At 41.0% G+C, this 19,671-nt stretch overlaps 6 protein-coding genes and 1 pseudogene across 6 annotated transcripts; 4 read left to right on the forward strand and 3 right to left on the reverse strand.

Moving 5' to 3' along the window:
* Positions 1-340: 340 nt before the first annotated feature.
* On the forward strand, positions 341-1,464 carry LOC117487407 (histone H1-like). Its single transcript, XM_034136019.1, has one exon. It carries the CDS (start codon positions 689-691, stop codon positions 1,415-1,417), a length of 729 nt encoding a protein of 242 aa, XP_033991910.1. The 5' UTR covers positions 341-688; the 3' UTR covers positions 1,418-1,464.
* A 612-nt stretch (positions 1,465-2,076) lies between these two features.
* Positions 2,077-2,382, reverse strand: LOC117487432 (histone H2B 1/2). Its single transcript, XM_034136048.1, has one exon. The coding sequence runs from the start codon at positions 2,320-2,322 to the stop codon at positions 2,077-2,079; it is 246 nt and encodes an 81-aa protein (XP_033991939.1). The 5' UTR covers positions 2,323-2,382.
* A 2,703-nt stretch (positions 2,383-5,085) lies between these two features.
* Positions 5,086-5,458, reverse strand: LOC117487427 (histone H4). The gene has a single exon (XM_034136044.1). It carries the CDS (start codon positions 5,439-5,441, stop codon positions 5,130-5,132), a length of 312 nt encoding a protein of 103 aa, XP_033991935.1. The 5' UTR covers positions 5,442-5,458; the 3' UTR covers positions 5,086-5,129.
* Positions 5,459-6,614: 1,156 nt separating this feature from the next.
* Positions 6,615-7,660, forward strand: LOC117487408 (annotated as a pseudogene).
* Positions 7,661-9,370: 1,710 nt separating this feature from the next.
* LOC117487418 (histone H2A-like) lies at positions 9,371-9,818 on the reverse strand. Its single transcript, XM_034136031.1, has one exon. The coding sequence runs from the start codon at positions 9,799-9,801 to the stop codon at positions 9,418-9,420; it is 384 nt and encodes a 127-aa protein (XP_033991922.1). The 5' UTR covers positions 9,802-9,818; the 3' UTR covers positions 9,371-9,417.
* A 5,923-nt stretch (positions 9,819-15,741) lies between these two features.
* Positions 15,742-16,151, forward strand: LOC117487420 (histone H2B 1.2-like). Its single transcript, XM_034136033.1, has one exon. It carries the CDS (start codon positions 15,755-15,757, stop codon positions 16,133-16,135), a length of 381 nt encoding a protein of 126 aa, XP_033991924.1. The 5' UTR covers positions 15,742-15,754; the 3' UTR covers positions 16,136-16,151.
* Positions 16,152-18,136: 1,985 nt separating this feature from the next.
* Positions 18,137-18,577, forward strand: LOC117487428 (histone H4). Its single transcript, XM_034136045.1, has one exon. The coding sequence runs from the start codon at positions 18,154-18,156 to the stop codon at positions 18,463-18,465; it is 312 nt and encodes a 103-aa protein (XP_033991936.1). The 5' UTR covers positions 18,137-18,153; the 3' UTR covers positions 18,466-18,577.
* Positions 18,578-19,671: the final 1,094 nt, after the last annotated feature.

Consider the following 19,671-nt stretch of genomic DNA (forward strand, 5'->3'; position numbering starts at 1 on the left):
AATAAAGTGATAATACTTGTCTGATGTTGACAGTCAGTGGGAGTTCTGCTACCAAGAGTTAGTGTCTGTTTGAGAGCCTTTGTGACCTTACAGGTTTAGATCTATCTGTCCAACACATTTCAGAATGTAAAAATATATGATAATACTCATACTATATCAATATAGTTGTATTGTGATACATGAGAAAAGCTGTGCTAAATCAAGGTCTCTCACTGTTGAGTAACAAAGTCTGTATTTAGAACACAGCCAGGGCCTGTCCTGAGTGTGTTTGCAGACAGCAGAATTACCTCTGTTTAACAAAAAGGTGTTGACAAATTTGGATTTGTTTCACATTGAGTCTTTAATCCAACATTTCATTTCACTATATTACAAGTTTTAGTGGGATTATAATGTATTTTAAATCCTTTAAGAGAGAGATTACAGAGAAAAGTCGCAGATCTCTACCACTCACGGCAGCAGTTTCAGGAGGTTTAAAGCCTTCCCAATGAAAAAAACACAATATTTAAAGCTTTATTTGGCTTCTATATGAAGATAAAGTCATCTGCTATCAATTCGATTAACCTTTGAAATTCAACTCGTTCTCTAAATGTGTATTTCTTACAGTTTTAGCTGAAGAGAAAACACAAAGTGGCACAGTTTTTCGGCAGCTCCTGTGTGAGCCACACTGAGTTGAGTCTCTACGGTTCTCATGGTGTGTTTAAGTTCCTCTCTTCGCTGTGATTTCTCTATCCGTCTCATCAGACCCAAGAATCCTCCTGACAGCATCATGGCAACAGAAGAAGCTCCCACTGAAGTCGCCGCCGCCCCGGCAAAGGCACCAGCCAAGTCCCCGAAGAAGAAGGCAGCCAAGCCGGCCAAGAAGGTTGGTCCCGGAGCCGCTGAGCTCATCTTGAAGGCGGTCACCGCCTCCAAGGACCGTAAAGGGATCTCTTACATCGCTGTGAAGAAGGCGCTGGCCGCTCAGGGCTACGAACACACCGCTCACATTAAACGCGCCGTGAAGAGGTTACTCGAGAATGGATCACTTGTGCAGGTCAAGGGAATCGGAGCCACCGGCTCCTTCAAGGCAGCCGAGAAGCCCAAGAAGGTAGCGAAGAAGCCCGCAGCCAAAGCCAAGAAGCCGGCAGCAGCAGCAGCAGCGAAGAAACCCGCCGCTAAGAAGCCAGCCGCTAAGAAGCCAGCCGCCAAGAAGGCAGTAACACCCAAGAAGGCGAAGAAGCCTGCTACTGCTGCAAAGAAAACCCCCGTGAAGAAGATCACAAAGAGCCCGAAGAAGAAGTTGGCGGCCAAGAAGGCAGCACCCAAGAAGGCAGCGACCCCCAAGAAGACAGCAACCCCCAAGAAAGCTGTGAAGAAGGTGGTTAAACCAGCTGCCAAACCAGCGAAGAAGGCACCAGCCAGGAAAGCAGCGAAGTAAACGGATCGTCTACTTCCTCTACAAAAGGCTCTTTTAAGAGCCACCCACATACACCAAAAGAGCACTCCTTTATAATATTTAATTTAGCATAAACAGAAGACTCACAAAAGTCACTCACAAAATACATATTTTCCCAAACACTTGATTGTGTATAAACCCTATATGTTGTATAGGCCTATATAACTTCATATAAATGTACATAGTACATCATTTTACATTTTATTTTAATATGTGTGGATCGAAAATTATTTAATGCTTCATATCATTGTGACTATATTATTACACATTAATGCACTTTTACTTGAGGAGATCAGATTAGCTCCTGATTTTGATAATTAATGATATGTTTAATAATTACATTTGATTGGATATACTTTAATGGCTGCAAATTGTACATTAGTTTTGTCACATCAGCATGCCAAACTATCTTATAGTGTGCTTCACTTTGAAAAGTACACTTTATTTGATAATATTTCTCTAAGAATACACTATATTGTATATGTGTATAGATCTATTTCATAGTATTTGATATTCGATTATTTAATGTGAGGTCTGTTGTACTTGACACAGTGAATGGACTAACGCTTCTCTGATTGGTCGATGAGATGAAGTGGGTGGCTCTTAAAAGAGCCGTTGGTTTGTAGCAGTAGCGGCGCAGTTTACTTGGAGCTGGTGTACTTGGTCACAGCCTTGGTGCCCTCAGACACGGCGTGTTTAGCCAGCTCTCCGGGCAGCAGCAGGCGGACAGCGGTCTGGATCTCCCTGGAGGTGATGGTGGAGCGCTTGTTGTAGTGAGCCAGACGAGAGGCCTCACCGGCGATGCGCTCAAAGATGTCGCTCACGAAGCAGTTCATGATGCCCATGGCCTTGGAGGAGATGCCGGTGTCGGGGTGGACCTGCTTCATCACCTTGTAAATGTAGATGGCGTAGCTCTCCTTCCTGGACTTTCTCCTCTTCTTTCCAGTCTTGGTGGCGGTCTTATGGCGCATTTCCACCATGGCGCGGAGCGCGGTTTAAGCGTGCCGTGTCGTGCCGTGTCGTGCCGGGCCCGTTTTTGGTTGCGTTTCCACTATGCCTAGTTCCGGCCCGGGGCTACTTTTTCACCTTTTTTCTGGCCTGACAAAATCGTGGTTCTATCGGGGCCAACAAACAGGGCTGAGTCGGGCTGAGTTTGCTAAACTAGAGAGAGAATCGCTGGCAAGGGGGCTACAACTACAACAAGATGAACATATTTGACCGTGATTTAATTGTAATACACGTTTCAAAATTATGCCGAAGTAACAACATACTGATACCGGTTAGTAAAAACCATGAATTAATGCTTTGACAAGTCTGCAGACAGACGGCAGGCGAAAAACCTTTTAAAATGCGCGTTGTCTAAATGGAGATCGGCTAAGCTAATGCAATATATGCTCCGACCGTCCACACTCACAACAACGGCCTACAGACATAAATAAAGCAGCGACTGTATTCGCCATGACACAGGCAGTCTGTGGTTTGTACTTGTTTAACTTTTGTCTAGTTTCTGAACAGATATGAGGAGCTGTGAGCTTGAGTGCTAGCAGCTAACGGCTGTGTTGTTTTTCTGGGGTTCTCATTGAAGATGACGTCACGGCTCCGCCTACACTGCGTTACTATAGATACTACCCCAGTTCCTAAACTGTAATGGAAGCTCAGCATTAAAGTGAGCTGGGCCTATCAAGGCCTAACAAGGCCTAACAAAACCGTACTAAGTCGAGCGAGGCCCTCCGGTGGAAATGCGCCATTAGAGACGGCTTTCTTGGAGCCCTTCTTGGGCGCTTTGACGCTGGCTGCTTCAGGCATGATCAACGGTTGAAGGTTGACAAAGTTGAAATAATTCACAGAGACACAGCGTGGTCTATTTATATTCATCCGATGCAAATGTGACTGTGCTGTTGCTCGCACGGGATTGTTTGGGTACTGAGCATGTGCTAAACAAATCACCCGTTGAGCATAGTTTTTGAGAATAGAAAAGAAACATTGTTTTTAATTGAAATCTAAATAATGAAATAAACCAAAAAAGACTTGATACATTACAGTATATTGTTAGTTCAGATTAAGATAAAATATAAAACGGTTGAAGAACTTTGTCTATTTTAAAAACTGAAAATGATAACCTAAATCAAGAAATATGATATCATACATAAACAATCAGATACTATATTACCCAAGGCAATCTAGTGCAAGCCATTCAAACTGGTCCAAAAAGAAAGCATTTCATATATTTCTAGAGATTACATGAAGGCTGTCCTGATGCCTTTATAACAAACCTGTAAATGTCTGAATTGAATCGAGTGTGTGCATTAATGAAAATGTTTTTTAAGTAAAGGGCTTTCTTGTATTTATTTATGTGATCGATGTATTAAGCTAATGATTCCATGTGGAGAGAAGGGCTTTAAACGTAATAAATAGGCTAGGGAAAAGGTACACATTAGATAGTATATACCCATAGACATTTCCAAAACCTAATGTAAATATTGAAATAACAGAAAAGAGGTGAGAGTGGACAGCAATGCTAACAATATTTTAGACATTTGTTTTTGGATATCTGAAGTATAAGCACTAACAGAGCATGGTATAATGACAACTTGGCAGGATATCTTGAATAACTGAGTGTAGAGATAATAACATAATTTAAATCTGTCAATGTCAACTAATATAGGTGAATGTAGAATGTTGTAGATCAGGACTCAATGAAACCATATTACATCAAATTAAATGTGAGACTTAAAGAATGTGGGAAACATAATTAGTTGATAATGTATGGATATGATGTAGAAGATTCAGTGTAAAAATAGAAAGAATGAACGAAAGGGTAGTGAGAAGAGCTGTCTTTTACTATTATTGGTGGACATCAGCTTGTTGTAGCTGGTTGGTGTAGTTTTTTGATGAAATGCTTGTAATTAATTTCCTCCACAGGTATGAGTGGAAGTTCACAGGCCCATTATTGAGTTAGGTGTTCATCCTCAAATTCAGGGAAGATAATACAGACCTAGTTCTTTCCATGATGACATGTTTAGCCTTAAAAGCATACATTTGTGTGCCTAAAACACCATTATCATTACCTGTAAATCAGTCCTGTTATCTAAACTGATAATGTGTGATATCTGACAAGTTATCTGTTCATGACATGTTGACAGTATTGAGTATGTAAGTTGCTTTGGATAAAAGCCTCTAACAAGTGACATGTAATGTAATGTTGATATTTAGATTTGTTATATTTACAAGATTATAGAATTAAAATAAAGAACAAATAACTGAAGTGTTCAAAATTATTTTCTAACACAGGTATTGTGTGATATACTGGATAGTCACAAAGAGGATTTTAAACATTTAAAATGTGTAGTTACAAATCATCCAGACCTTTTCTTTAAATCTCAGGAATTAGATACATAACTGAAAAAACCACATTGATTACTGTGGACAATACCCAGTGGCTGACTTGTGACATTGTGGTATTTAGAAAAGAATTGATTTGTACATCTTGGATGTCAGATAAACAACATCGTCCAATAGGTGACATTTTTAATATCAAGAATCCTAGCAAGAGTTCTGTTAATGGAATTTAGGTTTGATATGTTCATTGACTGAAAAATGTGTGATATTGTTGAAAGGGAACAAGAGTCTTTAAGTAATGTGGGTGGCTCTTAAAAGAGCCGTTGTTTTTTCAGGTATGTCAGGGTGTAGATGTTTAACCTCCGAAGCCGTACAGAGTGCGGCCCTGCCTCTTCAGGGCATACACCACATCCATGGCAGTCACAGTCTTTCTCTTAGCGTGCTCGGTGTAGGTGACGGCATCACGGATCACATTCTCAAGGAAGACCTTCAGCACCCCACGGGTCTCCTCGTAGATCAGACCGGAGATACGCTTCACTCCGCCACGGCGAGCCAGACGGCGAATAGCGGGCTTGGTGATGCCCTGGATGTTATCACGGAGCACTTTGCGGTGACGCTTGGCGCCTCCTTTGCCGAGTCCCTTTCCTCCTTTTCCTCTACCACTCATTTTCGGGTATTGATATGTCGGCTCGTACAGAACGAATGGGTAGAAGCAGTGTGACCGGCAGTATTTAAATATTCACTGCGGACCTAAGAGAAGACGGAGAGCGGTAAAGCTGCTAGGCGGGGCCAACGCTGCAGCCTCCACATTATCTTTCAAAACATTTTCTCTTCCTTTAAATATTGTTTATATAATTCAGTCAGGCTTTGTACTAAGCGTTTGATGATTAAACGTTTGTTAATATATAATAAAACCCTCATATGCTTAATAATTTATAATTTAAATAAGACCCTTTCTGAGATTAACATTACATTTAAAGTTGATCAAAGTATTCAAAAAATACTCTTTATAGGATACATTCATTCTAAACTGTTTCTGAGGAGTCAAGACATACATTTGTATACATAAAACATGTCAACAATTTGACATAAAAGTACGAATTAGTCCAATAGAAACACCTGAATCTATACACTGTATTTAGGTTTGGTTGTGTGGCCATCATTTTTAATAATGAAATTATAAAATGCAATAACGTGCTTTAACCAGTAGGTGTCCCTTTCTATCAGCTGTGCACCATTATAGCATAAATACAGCCCATCTACCAATAGAGTGATATTCTCTGTTTGGATATTATCTGTACCTTATTTTGAGCTTTCCGAACTACTATATAATAGGTATTTCATTACGAATAAAAGTAAGAAGAGCAGAAGCCTACATTAATGACCAAAATAAGCTGAAAAAATTGACATGAAATTCATTAACAAGTTCCATGATCAAACTATGTGTTGTCAGTGTTAACAGTCAGTGGGAGTTCTGCTAAGAGTTAGTGTCTGTTTGAGAGCCTTTGTGACCTTACAGGTTTAGATCTATTTGTCTAACACATTTCAGAATGTAAAAATATATGATAATACTCATACTATATAAATATAGTTGTATTGTGATACATGAGAAAAGCTGTGCTAAATCAAGGTCTCTCACTGTTGAGTAACAAAGACTGTATTTAGAACACAGCCAGGGCCTGTCCTGAGTGTGTTTGCAGACAGCAGAATTACCTCTGTTTAACAAAAAGGTGTTGACACATTTGGATTTGTTTCACATTGAGTCTTTAATCCAACATTTCATTTCACTATATTACAAGTTGTAGTGGGATTATAATGTATTTTAAATCCTTTAAGAGAGAGATTACAGAGAAAAGTCGCAGATCTCTACCACTCACGGCAGCAGTTTTAGGAGGTTTAAAGCCTTCCCAATGAAAAAAACACAATATTTAAAGCTTTATTTGGCTTCTATAACAAGATAAAGTCATCCGCTATCAATTTGATTAACCTTTGAAATTCAACTCGTTCTCTAAATGTGTATTTCTTACAGTTTTAGCTGAAGAGAAAACACAAAGTGGCACAGTTTTTCGGCAGCTCCTGTGTGAGCCACTGAGTTGAGTCTCTACGGTTCTCATGGTGTGTTTAAGTTCCTCTCTTCGCTGGGATTTCTCTATCCGTCTCATCAGACCCAAGAATCCTCCTGACAGCATCATGGCAACAGAAGAAGCTCCCACTGAAGTCGCCGCCGCCCCGGCAAAGGCACCAGCAAAGGCACCAGCCAAGTCCCCGAAGAAGAAGGCAGCCAAGCCGGCCAAGAAGGTTGGTCCCGGAGCCGCTGAGCTCATCTTGAAGGCGGTCACCGCCTCCAAGGACCGTAAAGGGATCTCTTACATCGCTGTGAAGAAGGCGCTGGCCGCTCAGGGCTACGAACACACCGCTCACATTAAACGCGCCGTGAAGAGGTTACTCGAGAATGGATCACTTGTGCAGGTCAAGGGAATCGGAGCCACCGGCTCCTTCAAGGCAGCCGAGAAGCCCAAGAAGGTAGCGAAGAAGCCCGCAGCCAAAGCCAAGAAGCCGGCAGCAGCAGCAGCAGCAAAGAAACCCGCCGCTAAGAAGCCAGCCGCTAAGAAGGCAGTAACACCCAAGAAGGCGAAGAAGCCTGCTACTGCTGCAAAAGAAAACCCCCGTGAAGAAGATCACAAAGAGCCCGAAGAAGAAGTTGGCGGCCAAGAAGGCAGCACCCAAGAAGGCAGCGACCCCCAAGAAGACAGCAACCCCCAAGAAAGCTGTGAAGAAGGTGGTTAAACCAGCTGCCAAACCAGCGAAGAAGGCACCAGCCAGGAAAGCAGCGAAGTAAACGGATCATCTACTTCCTCTACAAAAGGCTCTTTTAAGAGCCACCCACATACACCAAAAGAGCACTCCTTTATAATATTTAATTTTGCATAGATACAACTTAATGTTACTTCACATAACCACATGACACTACAAGTACCTCAACTGGATAACATTTACATTAGTTTGCTTTATTTAACAATACAATCTACATATAAACATACGGTTTCCGCACTTATTTTCAGTTGATTTGGACAAAAGTATAAGTTATATGTTAGGTAACACAAAGTATATTATTAACTATTATAGACATTTCCATAGAAATTGGTTATAATGCACAAACACTTCGAAATCGACCATAGTGTGTTTTTATACGTGACAACTAGTTTTAAGTAATACTGTATATTCCTCACAATCAGTATAACTACTAAATATGGTATTTTTTAAATTATATATAGCAGGTTAATAAATAGTTACATTAAAGTTCGGCCAGTAGAAAAGCAGGATCAATATCAACGTTTTATTTATTAATTAAATAATATGAATAAATAATAAATGAAACTTAACCTTATTAATCTAAATGTATTTTGGGTACATTTTATATTCAAATTAAGTCAACGAATAATGGATAACGGAAATGTATCTCTATAACAATAATGTAGTCAAGCAGAACATAGTAGAGCTATAAACAGTATTTAAAGAATATAATTCATACATGAAGAATTATGTTTTGTATATTTTATTAAGTGAGTTTTTAATCCTAAATATTTTGTTTTTATTGAATGTAAATACAATTATTATTATTATTACTGTTATATGACTATCCTATTCTGCCACTGTTTCTTCTTTTGGCTCTTGTACTTAGTGTTTGAGTTTTAAATAAAGTTGAGAAAAGTTTTTGTCTATAAAATATAGTTCAGTTTAAACAATATTCTTCAAGATGTTAATATTTACATGCTTATCTCATCTTGAAATAGTGCTGTATAATAGTTTGTGCCATGTATGTTTGTATAATATACAATGGTCACATTAAAGAACTGCTAATTGGCTAAAAGATAATAACTTCATTAATATATGTACCTAGATGTACCTAATTTCTTAAAATGCTAATACAAAATAAATAAAGAACTGTTAGAAAGACAAATGTGTTAATATTTAATCCACTACAATAGAGCCACTATTTTCGTTCTGCTCCAAACATTTGTTGGTGAACACTGACATCTGGTGGATAAAGGCTGGAACGAAATATAACCTGTATTCATTTCAATGTGCGTGTGGGCAAAAGATACAATCGAGTGCTTAAATGTTACGGTACGCTATTGATCGGTGAACTGCAGACACCTGCCAATAAGTAATACTGATATAGTGTAGTGTAAACTGAGTTAAACACTAATGTTGGTCCAACACACGTTGTGGCTTTATTTATGTGGAATGACAGATGTAGAAACCACACCGCTATTCATTTGAGAATGTGGTGATTAACCTGCTGGATGTACGAAGGAAATTGTGAAAAGGAGTTTGCTTTAGTTTAAATAAAGCTTTACTTTAGAGGCTACAACCCAACAAATACAATGATATCATTTATAGTAATTTAGGGTTATGTTTCAAGTGTATATTGCTCTATTATTTGGGTGTTTTTAGTCGAGTGACTTAGTGTAATATATGACATGTTGTATATGTTGTACACCTCAATACATATAGGACAAGGGGGGAAGATTACTGTTCTGTGCCTTTAAGTAGTTGTGTAGTGAAGAGGGGAATGAGCTTTAGTTGGAAGTGGGTGGCTCTTAAAAGAGCCTTTGTTTGTTGAAGCGGGATCAGGGTGTTTACTTCTTGGCGGCCTTCTCGGTCTTCTTGGGCAGCAGCACAGCCTGGATGTTGGGCAGCACGCCTCCTTGAGCGATGGTCACTCCTCCCAGCAGCTTGTTCAGCTCCTCGTCGTTGCGGACGGCAAGCTGCAGGTGGCGGGGGATGATACGGCTCTTCTTGTTGTCCCGGGCGGCGTTTCCAGCCAGCTCCAGGATCTCAGCGGTCAAGTACTCCAGCACAGCGGCCAGGTACACCGGGGCTCCTGCACCGACACGATGAGCATAATTACCCTTCCTCAGATGCCTGTGGACACGGCCGACGGGGAACTGGAGCCCGGCCCGGGAGGAGCGAGTCTTGGCCTTCGCTCTGGCCTTTCCTCCGGTCTTGCCTCTTCCTGACATGTCGTGTTAGTTTTTTGATCGAGCTTCGAAAAGAGAATACCGCATCGTCACCAAAGTGGCGATTATATAGGTCCTTGCCGCTCTCTGATTGGCTACAAGTGATCGTATCTTCAATCGACCAATCAGAAAATAGTCAAGTTCCTGGTTTTACTATAGAATTTCCGTTGAAAACTGCTACTTCAAAATAAGAAAGACTCAAGACTCAATCAGAATCCCTTAATTCGCCCCACGTAGGGAAACCTTACATTTGGTGTCGGGTACAACAAGGAAAGTCACTAAACGTCTATTATTCAAAAGTAAGGAATATGGAGGCCTGGGAGCCTGGGCATTCAACTTAAAATGACCTTTGTAAAAAATATTACAGCTGCAATATATAGGAAAGCACCTTGGGTTGAGGATGGAAAAATGGGATGGAAAAAAAGAAGAGGCAGAGCCAGAAATGGACCCTATTACAAATTAGTTTATGGTGACTTCATAACTGAACTTGCGCATTTAGAGATAGATTGGATCGGACTACCGAATAGAGTGATTTTTAAAATGGTAAATTATTTCAAATATGGAGGTTATATAACATACAAAAACCTTACATTGTCACAGCAAAACCACCAGACTCAGGGACAGTTTCATTCCACAGGCCATAAGACTATTAAACACTTGAACTTTTTAAAGAACATCCATGAACATTCATCTGTTTGCTTCTTGAGAATTATTTATCTAATATATCATATTCCATTTACTTGTAGCCTATATTTACTCCTCTTTCACTATTTCAATGTTGTTTGAATTTACTTGCACATCTCAAAACATTGTCTTGCACTCGGTGTTATGTCCTATATATATTCATGTTGCACTGTTTGAGGAGCCTGTGACTTCAGTTTTTCATTGCCATATCTACACTGTAGCTGCTGAGCACATGACAATAAAGCCTTGAAACTTGGAAAGTGACGATAAAGACTAGAAGGCCAGAGAGAAGAAGTGAGTCTTAAGTGTAGATTTAAAAACCCCTAGGGTCTGGGCCGACCTCACATGGAGGGGCAGAGTGTTCCAGAGCCTAGGGCCAGCTGCTGCGAAGGCTCGGTGCCCTCGGGTTTTGAGCCTGGTCTTGGGCACTATCAGCAGCAGCTGGTTAGCCGACCTTAAAGCTCTGGCTGGGGTGTAGCGAAATATGACTCGAAATGTAAAACATGTATTGACAGAATTTATGTTTCTCATCATTTCTCAATAAGTCATTATTCTACGGCAGGGCTTCTCAAACTCCGGACCAAGGAAAAATAATAGCTTTTACAAATAGACTGGAATGGACATCCAAATAAAATGATTTTAAATATTGTGGATATATTACATATATAAAGACCTATCATTTAATAATGAATGTACCGAAGTTTTAGTCAGGGAGCCTGAGAGATGTGATGAGGCTCATCTCAGTTTACAGACTGGCAGTCAGAGCTGTGGTCTCTTGGAGCTGTTACATGAAAACTAAAAAAATGCCCTATGATTAACTGTGAGGAGGATGAGACCCTGCAGCACCTCCTCATCGATGCTACAGAGCGCAGGAGGTCTGGTCGGTCCTGCGAGGCCTCGGTCTAGATTTCAATATTAACCACATTTAAATGATGTATTGTATAGTCAAGGAAAAGATGGATATAAAAAACTGATAACTTTTCCAGCTTGTCATCTGCATCACATGTATGCAGATCTGGAAGACCAGATGCACCATGGTGCTAAACCAAACAATAATTAACAGTAGTACCATAATAAAACATATCCAAATGAAGCTATGCTGAAGAAAAAGCCTCGAAAAGTCACAGACTCTACCATGGAGGCTAATCAGACAATACACTCTCTGGGCTCTAAAATACTATGTTCTTTTGGATTCATGTTATTCATTTATGTATTATGTGTATTTTCAATGTAGTCTTTGTTTATGTCAATTATGTATTGTTCAAATAATTTTAAATAAAGTATTAAAAAAAAAGCAAAGGAGGTGCTTTCAAGTGAAGACATTGGGATTTAAAGAAGAGTACATGTGTGGATAAAATATTGTCTAATGGAGGAAAATAATTAATCTATAGATTTAAAAAAAGGGTTACCACCGCTCCCCAGGCGCTGTACAATTAAATAAATTAAACAAGAAATACAAATACTTGGTTTGACTATATGTAATGAAAACTGTGCTGACCTAAATTGGGAGAATACACTGAGCAGAGGTGCTACTTGAGGTGGAAATACAGCCCACTGGAATAATTTAAATGAAAAAACCACATAAAATACCTACATAATAAATATGTTGTTGTTGATTTTATAACATTTAAACATATGAATATAAATGTAAATAGCAATTTTACTAAATACATATATTTATATATATATTAATTACATTATAGAAGGACCCTTGGTTGTGTTACATCACAACTAAATAAGATCCCTTGATTCAATCAGACAAAGACAAAAGTGTTTAACATGCTCATTCCAGCGGCTACCAAACTACAGGGATAAGACATAAAACGGGGGGGTGGGGGGTGTTCAGAATAATGTTTAAATACTTGTTTCTTTTTTTTTTTTTTATAAAACTTTATTTTAAATTATTTGGCAGTACATGATATACACAAGTTACATTAATAATACACATAACTCACAATGCATACATATATAAATAACATAAACAGAGAGCACGTCCATATTCCAGCGAGTTCGGTCAGAGACTCAACATTTGTCAAAGGTTTTCCTTTTTAGTTCGTTGATAAGTTGTCCCACATGAGGCGACCTTTTACAGCACTTGTTTGCTCTATCTATTATTTTATCTAATATATCTGTTAATCTATTCATTTTTATTATAATCAGTATTCATAGTTAAACGTCTGTAATTATCTATATCACATTCTTATCTATGTCTTCCGTTACTGCATAAAAATCTCCACCGAATATAATTCTATAACCCACCGTTAAAACCTCTCCAAGTTTTCTAAATACCTGTAACCCACTTGTTGCGTCAGGGGCAGTATAAATACCAACAAGTAGACATTTTTCATTTCCACAATAACAATCCATCACAAACCACAAATGCCAACTTCATCAGCTCCGCCATCTCCGACGGAGACAACACATTCTCCCCCGTGCCACATCTTACACTCTACATCTCTAAATTAGCCCGTTTTTCTATATCGTTCAAGTTTCTACTTGCAGGTCTCTTTTTTTTAGAGACCTCCAACGGGGCCTCCCTCTGAGCCTCACTCGCGGGGTCTGGATAATCCGGAGTCGGAGAAAAAGACCCCGAGTGACTCTCAGGGGGCGAGTAGAGGGGCATGCTGACTCGCTGACCAGCTGTAAGGCTGTCAGGGCTAGAGTCAGATGCTGGGCTTTCGCTAACACTCTCATAGTATTGATCATCTTCAATCTCACTGTCAGAGCTGCACTCACTCTCAACATCACTGTCAATGGTCAGTCTGCCCTCACCTGACAGGGGTGGAGAGTCGTCTTCAGGAGATGAAGACTGTTGATCATCAGGGAGAGGGACATCCTTGCTGGCAGGACGACGATCAGGCTGCTGCTGGGCTGAAGGACGAGGACCAGGACCAGGCTGATGCTGGGCTGAAGGACGAGGACCAGGACCAGGCTGCTGCTGGGCTGAAGGACGAGGACCAGGCTGCTGCTGGGCTGAAGGACCGGGACCGGGCTGCTGGGCTGAAGTACGAGGACCAGGACCAGGCTGCTGCTGGACTGAAGGACCAGGACCGGGACCGGGCTGCTGGGCTGAAGGACAAGGACCAGGCTGCTGCTGGATTGCAGGTCTAGGACCGGGACCGGGCTGCTGCTGGGCAGAAGGACCAGGACCGGGACCGGGCTGCTGGGCTGAAGGACGAGGACCAGGCTGCTGCTGGGCTGAAGGACCGGGACCGGGCTGCTGGGCTGAAGTACGAGGACCGGGACCAGGCTGCTGCTGGGCTGAAGGACCAGGACCGGGACTGGGCTGCTGGGCTGAAGGACGAGGACCAGGCTGCTGCTGGGTTGCAGGTCTAGGACCGGGACCGGGCTGCTGCTGGGCTGAAGGACCAGGACCGGGACCGGGCTGCTGGGCTGAAGGACGAGGACCAGGCTGCTGCTGGGCTGCAGGTCGAGGGCCGGGACCGGGCTGATGGGCTGAAAAACCGGGACCGGGCTGCTGCTGGGTTGCAGGTCGAGGGCCGGGACCGGGCTGGTGGGCTGAAGGACCGGGACCGGGCTGCTGCTGGGTTGCAGGACGAGGACCGGGTCCGGGCTGCTGGGCTGAAGGACCAGGACCGGGCTGCTGCTGGGCTGCAGGGAGGGGCTGCTGCTGGGTGACTGAAGGAGGACCAGGCTGATGCTGGGTAACTGAAGGAGGGCCAGGCTGCATTTGGGCTGCAGGACGAGGCTGCTGCTGGGTTTTTGCCTTGTTTACATAAGAAGATGGGCAGTTGAAGAAGTTGTGTCCAATCTTTCCACACAGGTTGCAGAGACTGTCTGAATCGCAATCTTTAGCCTTGTGGCCCAGTTCATTGCATCTCCAACATTTCACTGTGGTGCATTTTCTGACCTGATGGTCAGCTGAGTTGCAGATGAAACAGGTGACGGATTGCCCTGGATAAATTATTCTGCCATTATAGGGGCCGAGAGATATCGAATTTGGGAGATTTTGGATCTCACCATCACTGTTTCGATTCATCTTAATTTTGTATTTTCTCACTCCATACCATATCCCGAATTTATCTACTGGTTTGTATTTGCTGATTATATTTCCATATCTCTTCAAATAGGTCTCAACATCATGGTCTGGAATACGGCCAGTCCAGAATTTAACAATGATGTTTGAGATGTCCATTTGAATGGAAGATTCGAAAGTCCAGTCTTTCCACTTGGGATCTGAGGATTTAGTTGTGAGAACGTCAAGGAAACGTCTCAGTGGAGTTTCTAGCAAAAAGCAGAGTTCAAACTCCTTTCTGTTTGGCAGTGCTATGAAGGAATATACATCATTTGTGTTGATCCAGCAGGTATCAAATAACAGTGATTCTCCAACATATTCACGACTAGGGGGTTCTCCTGAGCCTGTGAAGTTCAGGCGAACCCAAAACTGTCCAAATTTTGAAGCAAAAGATGGCACGCTTCCAGGGAGAGACATTTTTTTTTTTTTGTATATATATTTTTTTTTCTTTTTGTATTTTTTCACCCTTTTTCACCTCCTTCCTTTCCTCTTCGAGTCATTTTGAGTCTGTTGGGACGGGTCGTTCAGAACGAAACTTCAAAACGGTCAACTATAGTTACGGGCATTTTCCAGCACCTGCACCTTTTCCGCGACCAGACATTTGCTATGTTAATGTTCTTCGAGACTCCGGTCTTGTCTCTTCCTGACATTTTCTGTTTAGGTTAGCAGAAAACACCTTTTCCGCGACCAGACATTTTCTATGTTATTGTTCTTCGAGACTCCGGTCTTGTCTCTTCCTGACATTTCCACTCATTCTCAAGTCTTGATGAGTCGGGTCGTTCAGAACGCACCTTTGCCTCGACCAGACATTTTCTATGTTATTGTTCTTCGACGTTAAGAAGAAAGAGTCCGAGTCCCTTTCCTCCTTTTCCTCTACCACTCATTTTCGAGTATTGATATGTCGGCTCGTACAGAACGAATGGATAGAAGCAGTGTGACCGGCAGTATTTAAATATTCACTGCGGACCTAAGAGAAGACGGAGAGCGGGAAAGCTGCTAGGCGGGGCCAACGCTGCAGCCTCCACATTATCTTTCAAAACATTAAATACTTGTTTCCCCTTCTTACAATCCAATACAGTAGATACATCTGATCAAAGTACATCGTAGGCTCAGTCATGCGCAGACGATAACCAATCCCGTGCGAGCAACAGCACAGCTATATTTGCATCGAGGGGATATAAATAGACCGCGCTGTGTCTGTGAGGCACCGAGTCTGACAAACCTCACTCTCTAATCATGCCTGCCGACGCACCCCCAGTTAAAGCGGCCAAGAAGGGCTCAAAGAAAGCCGTCGCTAAGAGCGTCAGCAAGACTGGAAAGAAGAGGAGAAAGTCCAGGAAGGAGAGCTACGCCATCTACGTCTACAAGGTGATGAAGCAGGTCCACCCCGACACCGGCATCTCCTCCAAGGCCATGGGTATCATGAACTGCTTCGTGAGCGACATCTTTGAGCGCATCGCCGGTGAGGCCTCTCGCCTGGCTCACTACAACAAGCGCCGCACCATCACCTCCAGGGAGATCCAGACCGCTGTCCGCTTGCTGCTGCCCGGAGAGCTGGCTAAACACGCCGTGTCTGAGGGCACCAAGGCCGTGACCAAGTACACCAGCTCCAAGTAAACTGCTGCTGATATACCAACAACACAAAGGCTCTTTTAAGAGCCACCCACTACATCTATAGACGTTTTCCTTTGTTTAGTGTCATGCACGATCCATGGATCACATACATGATATATAAATCACTTGACATGAAATACATATTTGATACGTAAACAGTTCAAAGAGGCCTTGTTTACAAACCACTTTCCACAATGGCTCAGGCAAACACAACTTTTGCATCATTTAAAAACGAGGTGTTTCTTTTCAGTGTAAATACAAATTAGTAGCCATAGAGACATGCCGTGCTTTACTTCCTCTTTATTTTTCATCTCAATGCAATATATCTGTCCAACAGCACCCTCTGGCTACAACAGGACACAACACGTGGTCATTTTAATATTTAATATCAGCATCAGGAAAGCCGTAAGCTTTCATCATTGACCCTGGAAAGATTATCAATTGCTTTTTTTATTCTGGTCAAGCCCAATAATATCACTTTTTTTGGGTGTCATGCCAGACAACGCTAGGCAACCTTTTATACACCACGTCAATTAGAAGATTTTACTTTTTTAGTTTAAAACTTTCTTTAAATTGTTTTGTCAATACATATTAGACATACATTAAAAAATGTACACATAAATACATACTTAACCCACGGCTATCATTCGATTGGAATACGCAAATGAGTCATTCGGGACAAATGTCCACTGCAAAAGACTGATAAAAACATTATATTAAAATATTTTCTTCACCACATTTTTGGGTTTAATCTTTAAAGCATCTTCAGCCCTAATCAAAAATACAAAATATTGAATCATTTTCAGGATTTTAACCCTTTAAATGGCATTTTGAATACATGAAATCGCTGTTGTTTTTCATGTAATACATATCTGGGGACTGGCTCTTTTATTGTTATAACAGTCTTGGATGTGTCAAAGATTAGCAACAAAATTGATTTGTGTGCATTATTAGTTTTTGCACAAAATCAGATTAAACAAAAAAACTCTCACATTACTCATTCGGGACAAAAATGTCCACTTCCAAAAACTGCTCTAAAATTATAACAGATTAATATTTTTTTAACTTTTTGGGGTTAAATCTTTCAATCAACTTCAGTCCTGATCAAAAATACAAAATATTAAATTATTTTCAGGATTTTAACCCTTTAACTTCCAGTTTGAAACCATGAATTTGCGTTTTCTATGAAAAATATATAGTAGATTTGGTTTACAGCAAGTCGCGCTTTCTCTCTCTGTCTCTTTTTCTCTCCCTCCCTCATTCCCAAACTCATACACACTCGTGCATATTAAACTTCCTTATACCTTGTATGTGTGTGAGTGAGTGTGTGTGTGAGAATGAGAAGTAAGTGTGCTCTCATGGCATTTTGTTTTTCATTTGTGCTGTTTCATTTGAGGTAAACAGATGTATGATCTTGACCCACCTTGACCTCGATGTTTTGAATTGTTTGGAACTTCAAAGTCCTTTGATAATGTCTCTTTAGCAAACAGACATACACAGTCATACATGCACTTCTTCTTTGCACCTGGCTGCAAAGCCAAAGCTTCAAATATGTGTAGTTTGGATGGCTGGTCATTTCATTCCTGTGATACGCAACAAGCAGGTAAGATGAAGAGGCTCTGTGGGACAAGAGGTATCTGCTCATGCAGCCCGTAACTTCAGCTTTCATCCTCTGAGTATTTTTTGAATACTTTAATCAACTTTAAATGTAATGTTAATCTCAGAAAGGGTCTTATTTCAATTATAAATGTTATTAAGCATGTGAGGGTTTTATTACATATTAACAAACGTTTAATCATCAAACGCTTAGTATAAAGCCTGACTGAATTATATAAACAATATTTAAAGGAAGACTTAAATGTGTTGAAAGATAAGGCTAGATGGAGGCCACAGCGTTGGCCCCGCCTAGCAGCTTTCCCGCTCTCCGTCTTCTCTTAGGTCCGCAGTGAATATTTAAATACTGCCGGTCACACTGCTTCTACTCATTCGTTCTGTACGAGCCGACATAACGATACCTGAAAATGAGTGGAAGAGGAAAAGGAGGAAAGGGACTCGGCAAAGGAGGCGCCAAGCGTCACCGCAAAGTGCTCCGTGATAACATCCAGGGCATCACCAAGCCCGCTATCCGCCGTCTGGCTCGCCGTGGCGGAGTGAAGCGTATCTCCGGTCTGATCTACGAGGAGACCCGTGGGGTGTTGAAGGTCTTCCTTGAGAATGTGATCCGTGATGCCGTCACCTACACCGAGCACGCCAAGAGAAAGACTGTGACCGCCATGGATGTGGTGTATGCCCTGAAGAGGCAGGGCCGCACTCTGTACGGCTTCGGAGGTTAAACATCTACACCCTGACATACCTGGAAAAACAACGGCTCTTTTAAGAGCCACCCAAATTACTTAAAAGAGTCTTGTTTCCTTTCGATAATGTCTATATCACACATTTTTCAGTTGATTAACATATCAACCTAAATTCCATCTCCAAAACTCTTGATATTAAAAAAATTTCACTTAATGGACAATGTTGTTTATCTGACATCCAAGATGTACAAATCAATTCTATGTTCTAAATACCACATGGGGTTTTGACACAAGTCAGCCACTGGGTATTGTCCACAGTAATCAGTGTATAACATGTCTAATATTAGCTAATGTAAGGTGCTTTGAGGACTTTGGAAAGCCCTCAAATAAATACCATCAATTAATAATTAAGTCCAAATGTATTTCAATAGTTAGGAAAGGGATTTCTCAGAACATTGTTATTGGTTGTCTGAATTGCAATCAATGTATTGTCACACTTTAACATAAAGAAGAAGGGCTTATTTATATCCACTCGAATCCTGTTTAAATGAAATGACTATGTAAGACATTGATTTGTCCTATCTGAGCTATATATGTATTCAGGAGAGGCCAGACCTTCCAGCAGTTAACTATTGGACACAGTTTTCTTATTATAAACATGAGAATCCAACACAACACAACTGTCTGAAAACATTTATTTTCACAGAGCACATCATTGCAATTTTGATTGATCAAATTAATGTTTTACCTTTATAAACATATTGTATTTGTCTTGATTTAATGGCATCAACCATATTCCCTCTGCTTTTTTTGATGAACACAACAATTAGCATAATCATGTATTGTATGTTTTAGTGCAGTGGTTCTCAACTGGTCAGGCCTCGGGACCTACTTTTTTCCTTGGTCAATAAATTGCGTAATATATACGCTTTTCAGCATACATTATTAATTAAAGTGAAGTACAGTGCATATATCCCTTATACCCCTTCACAGAACTAAAGTATGCTTTTAAAATAAAAATAAAATGGCAGAATTGAAGCCAATCCTGTAAATTCACCACACGTGAAAAATGTGACATGCTGAAAACTCAACCCCAGCAGGGGGTCTGGGGAGATTTTTAGAAATACTTACATATAAACTACGCATTCTGGTACACTCTGAGAAGAAAATAAATAAATACTATTACTATATTAATAATATTTTAAGCCATTGTTTGTTTTTCACTTTGTTCTGACAGCTTGCTGC

Source organism: Trematomus bernacchii, unplaced genomic scaffold (genome assembly GCF_902827165.1).
Source record: "Trematomus bernacchii unplaced genomic scaffold, fTreBer1.1, whole genome shotgun sequence".
Taxonomy (NCBI): domain Eukaryota; kingdom Metazoa; phylum Chordata; class Actinopteri; order Perciformes; family Nototheniidae; genus Trematomus; species Trematomus bernacchii.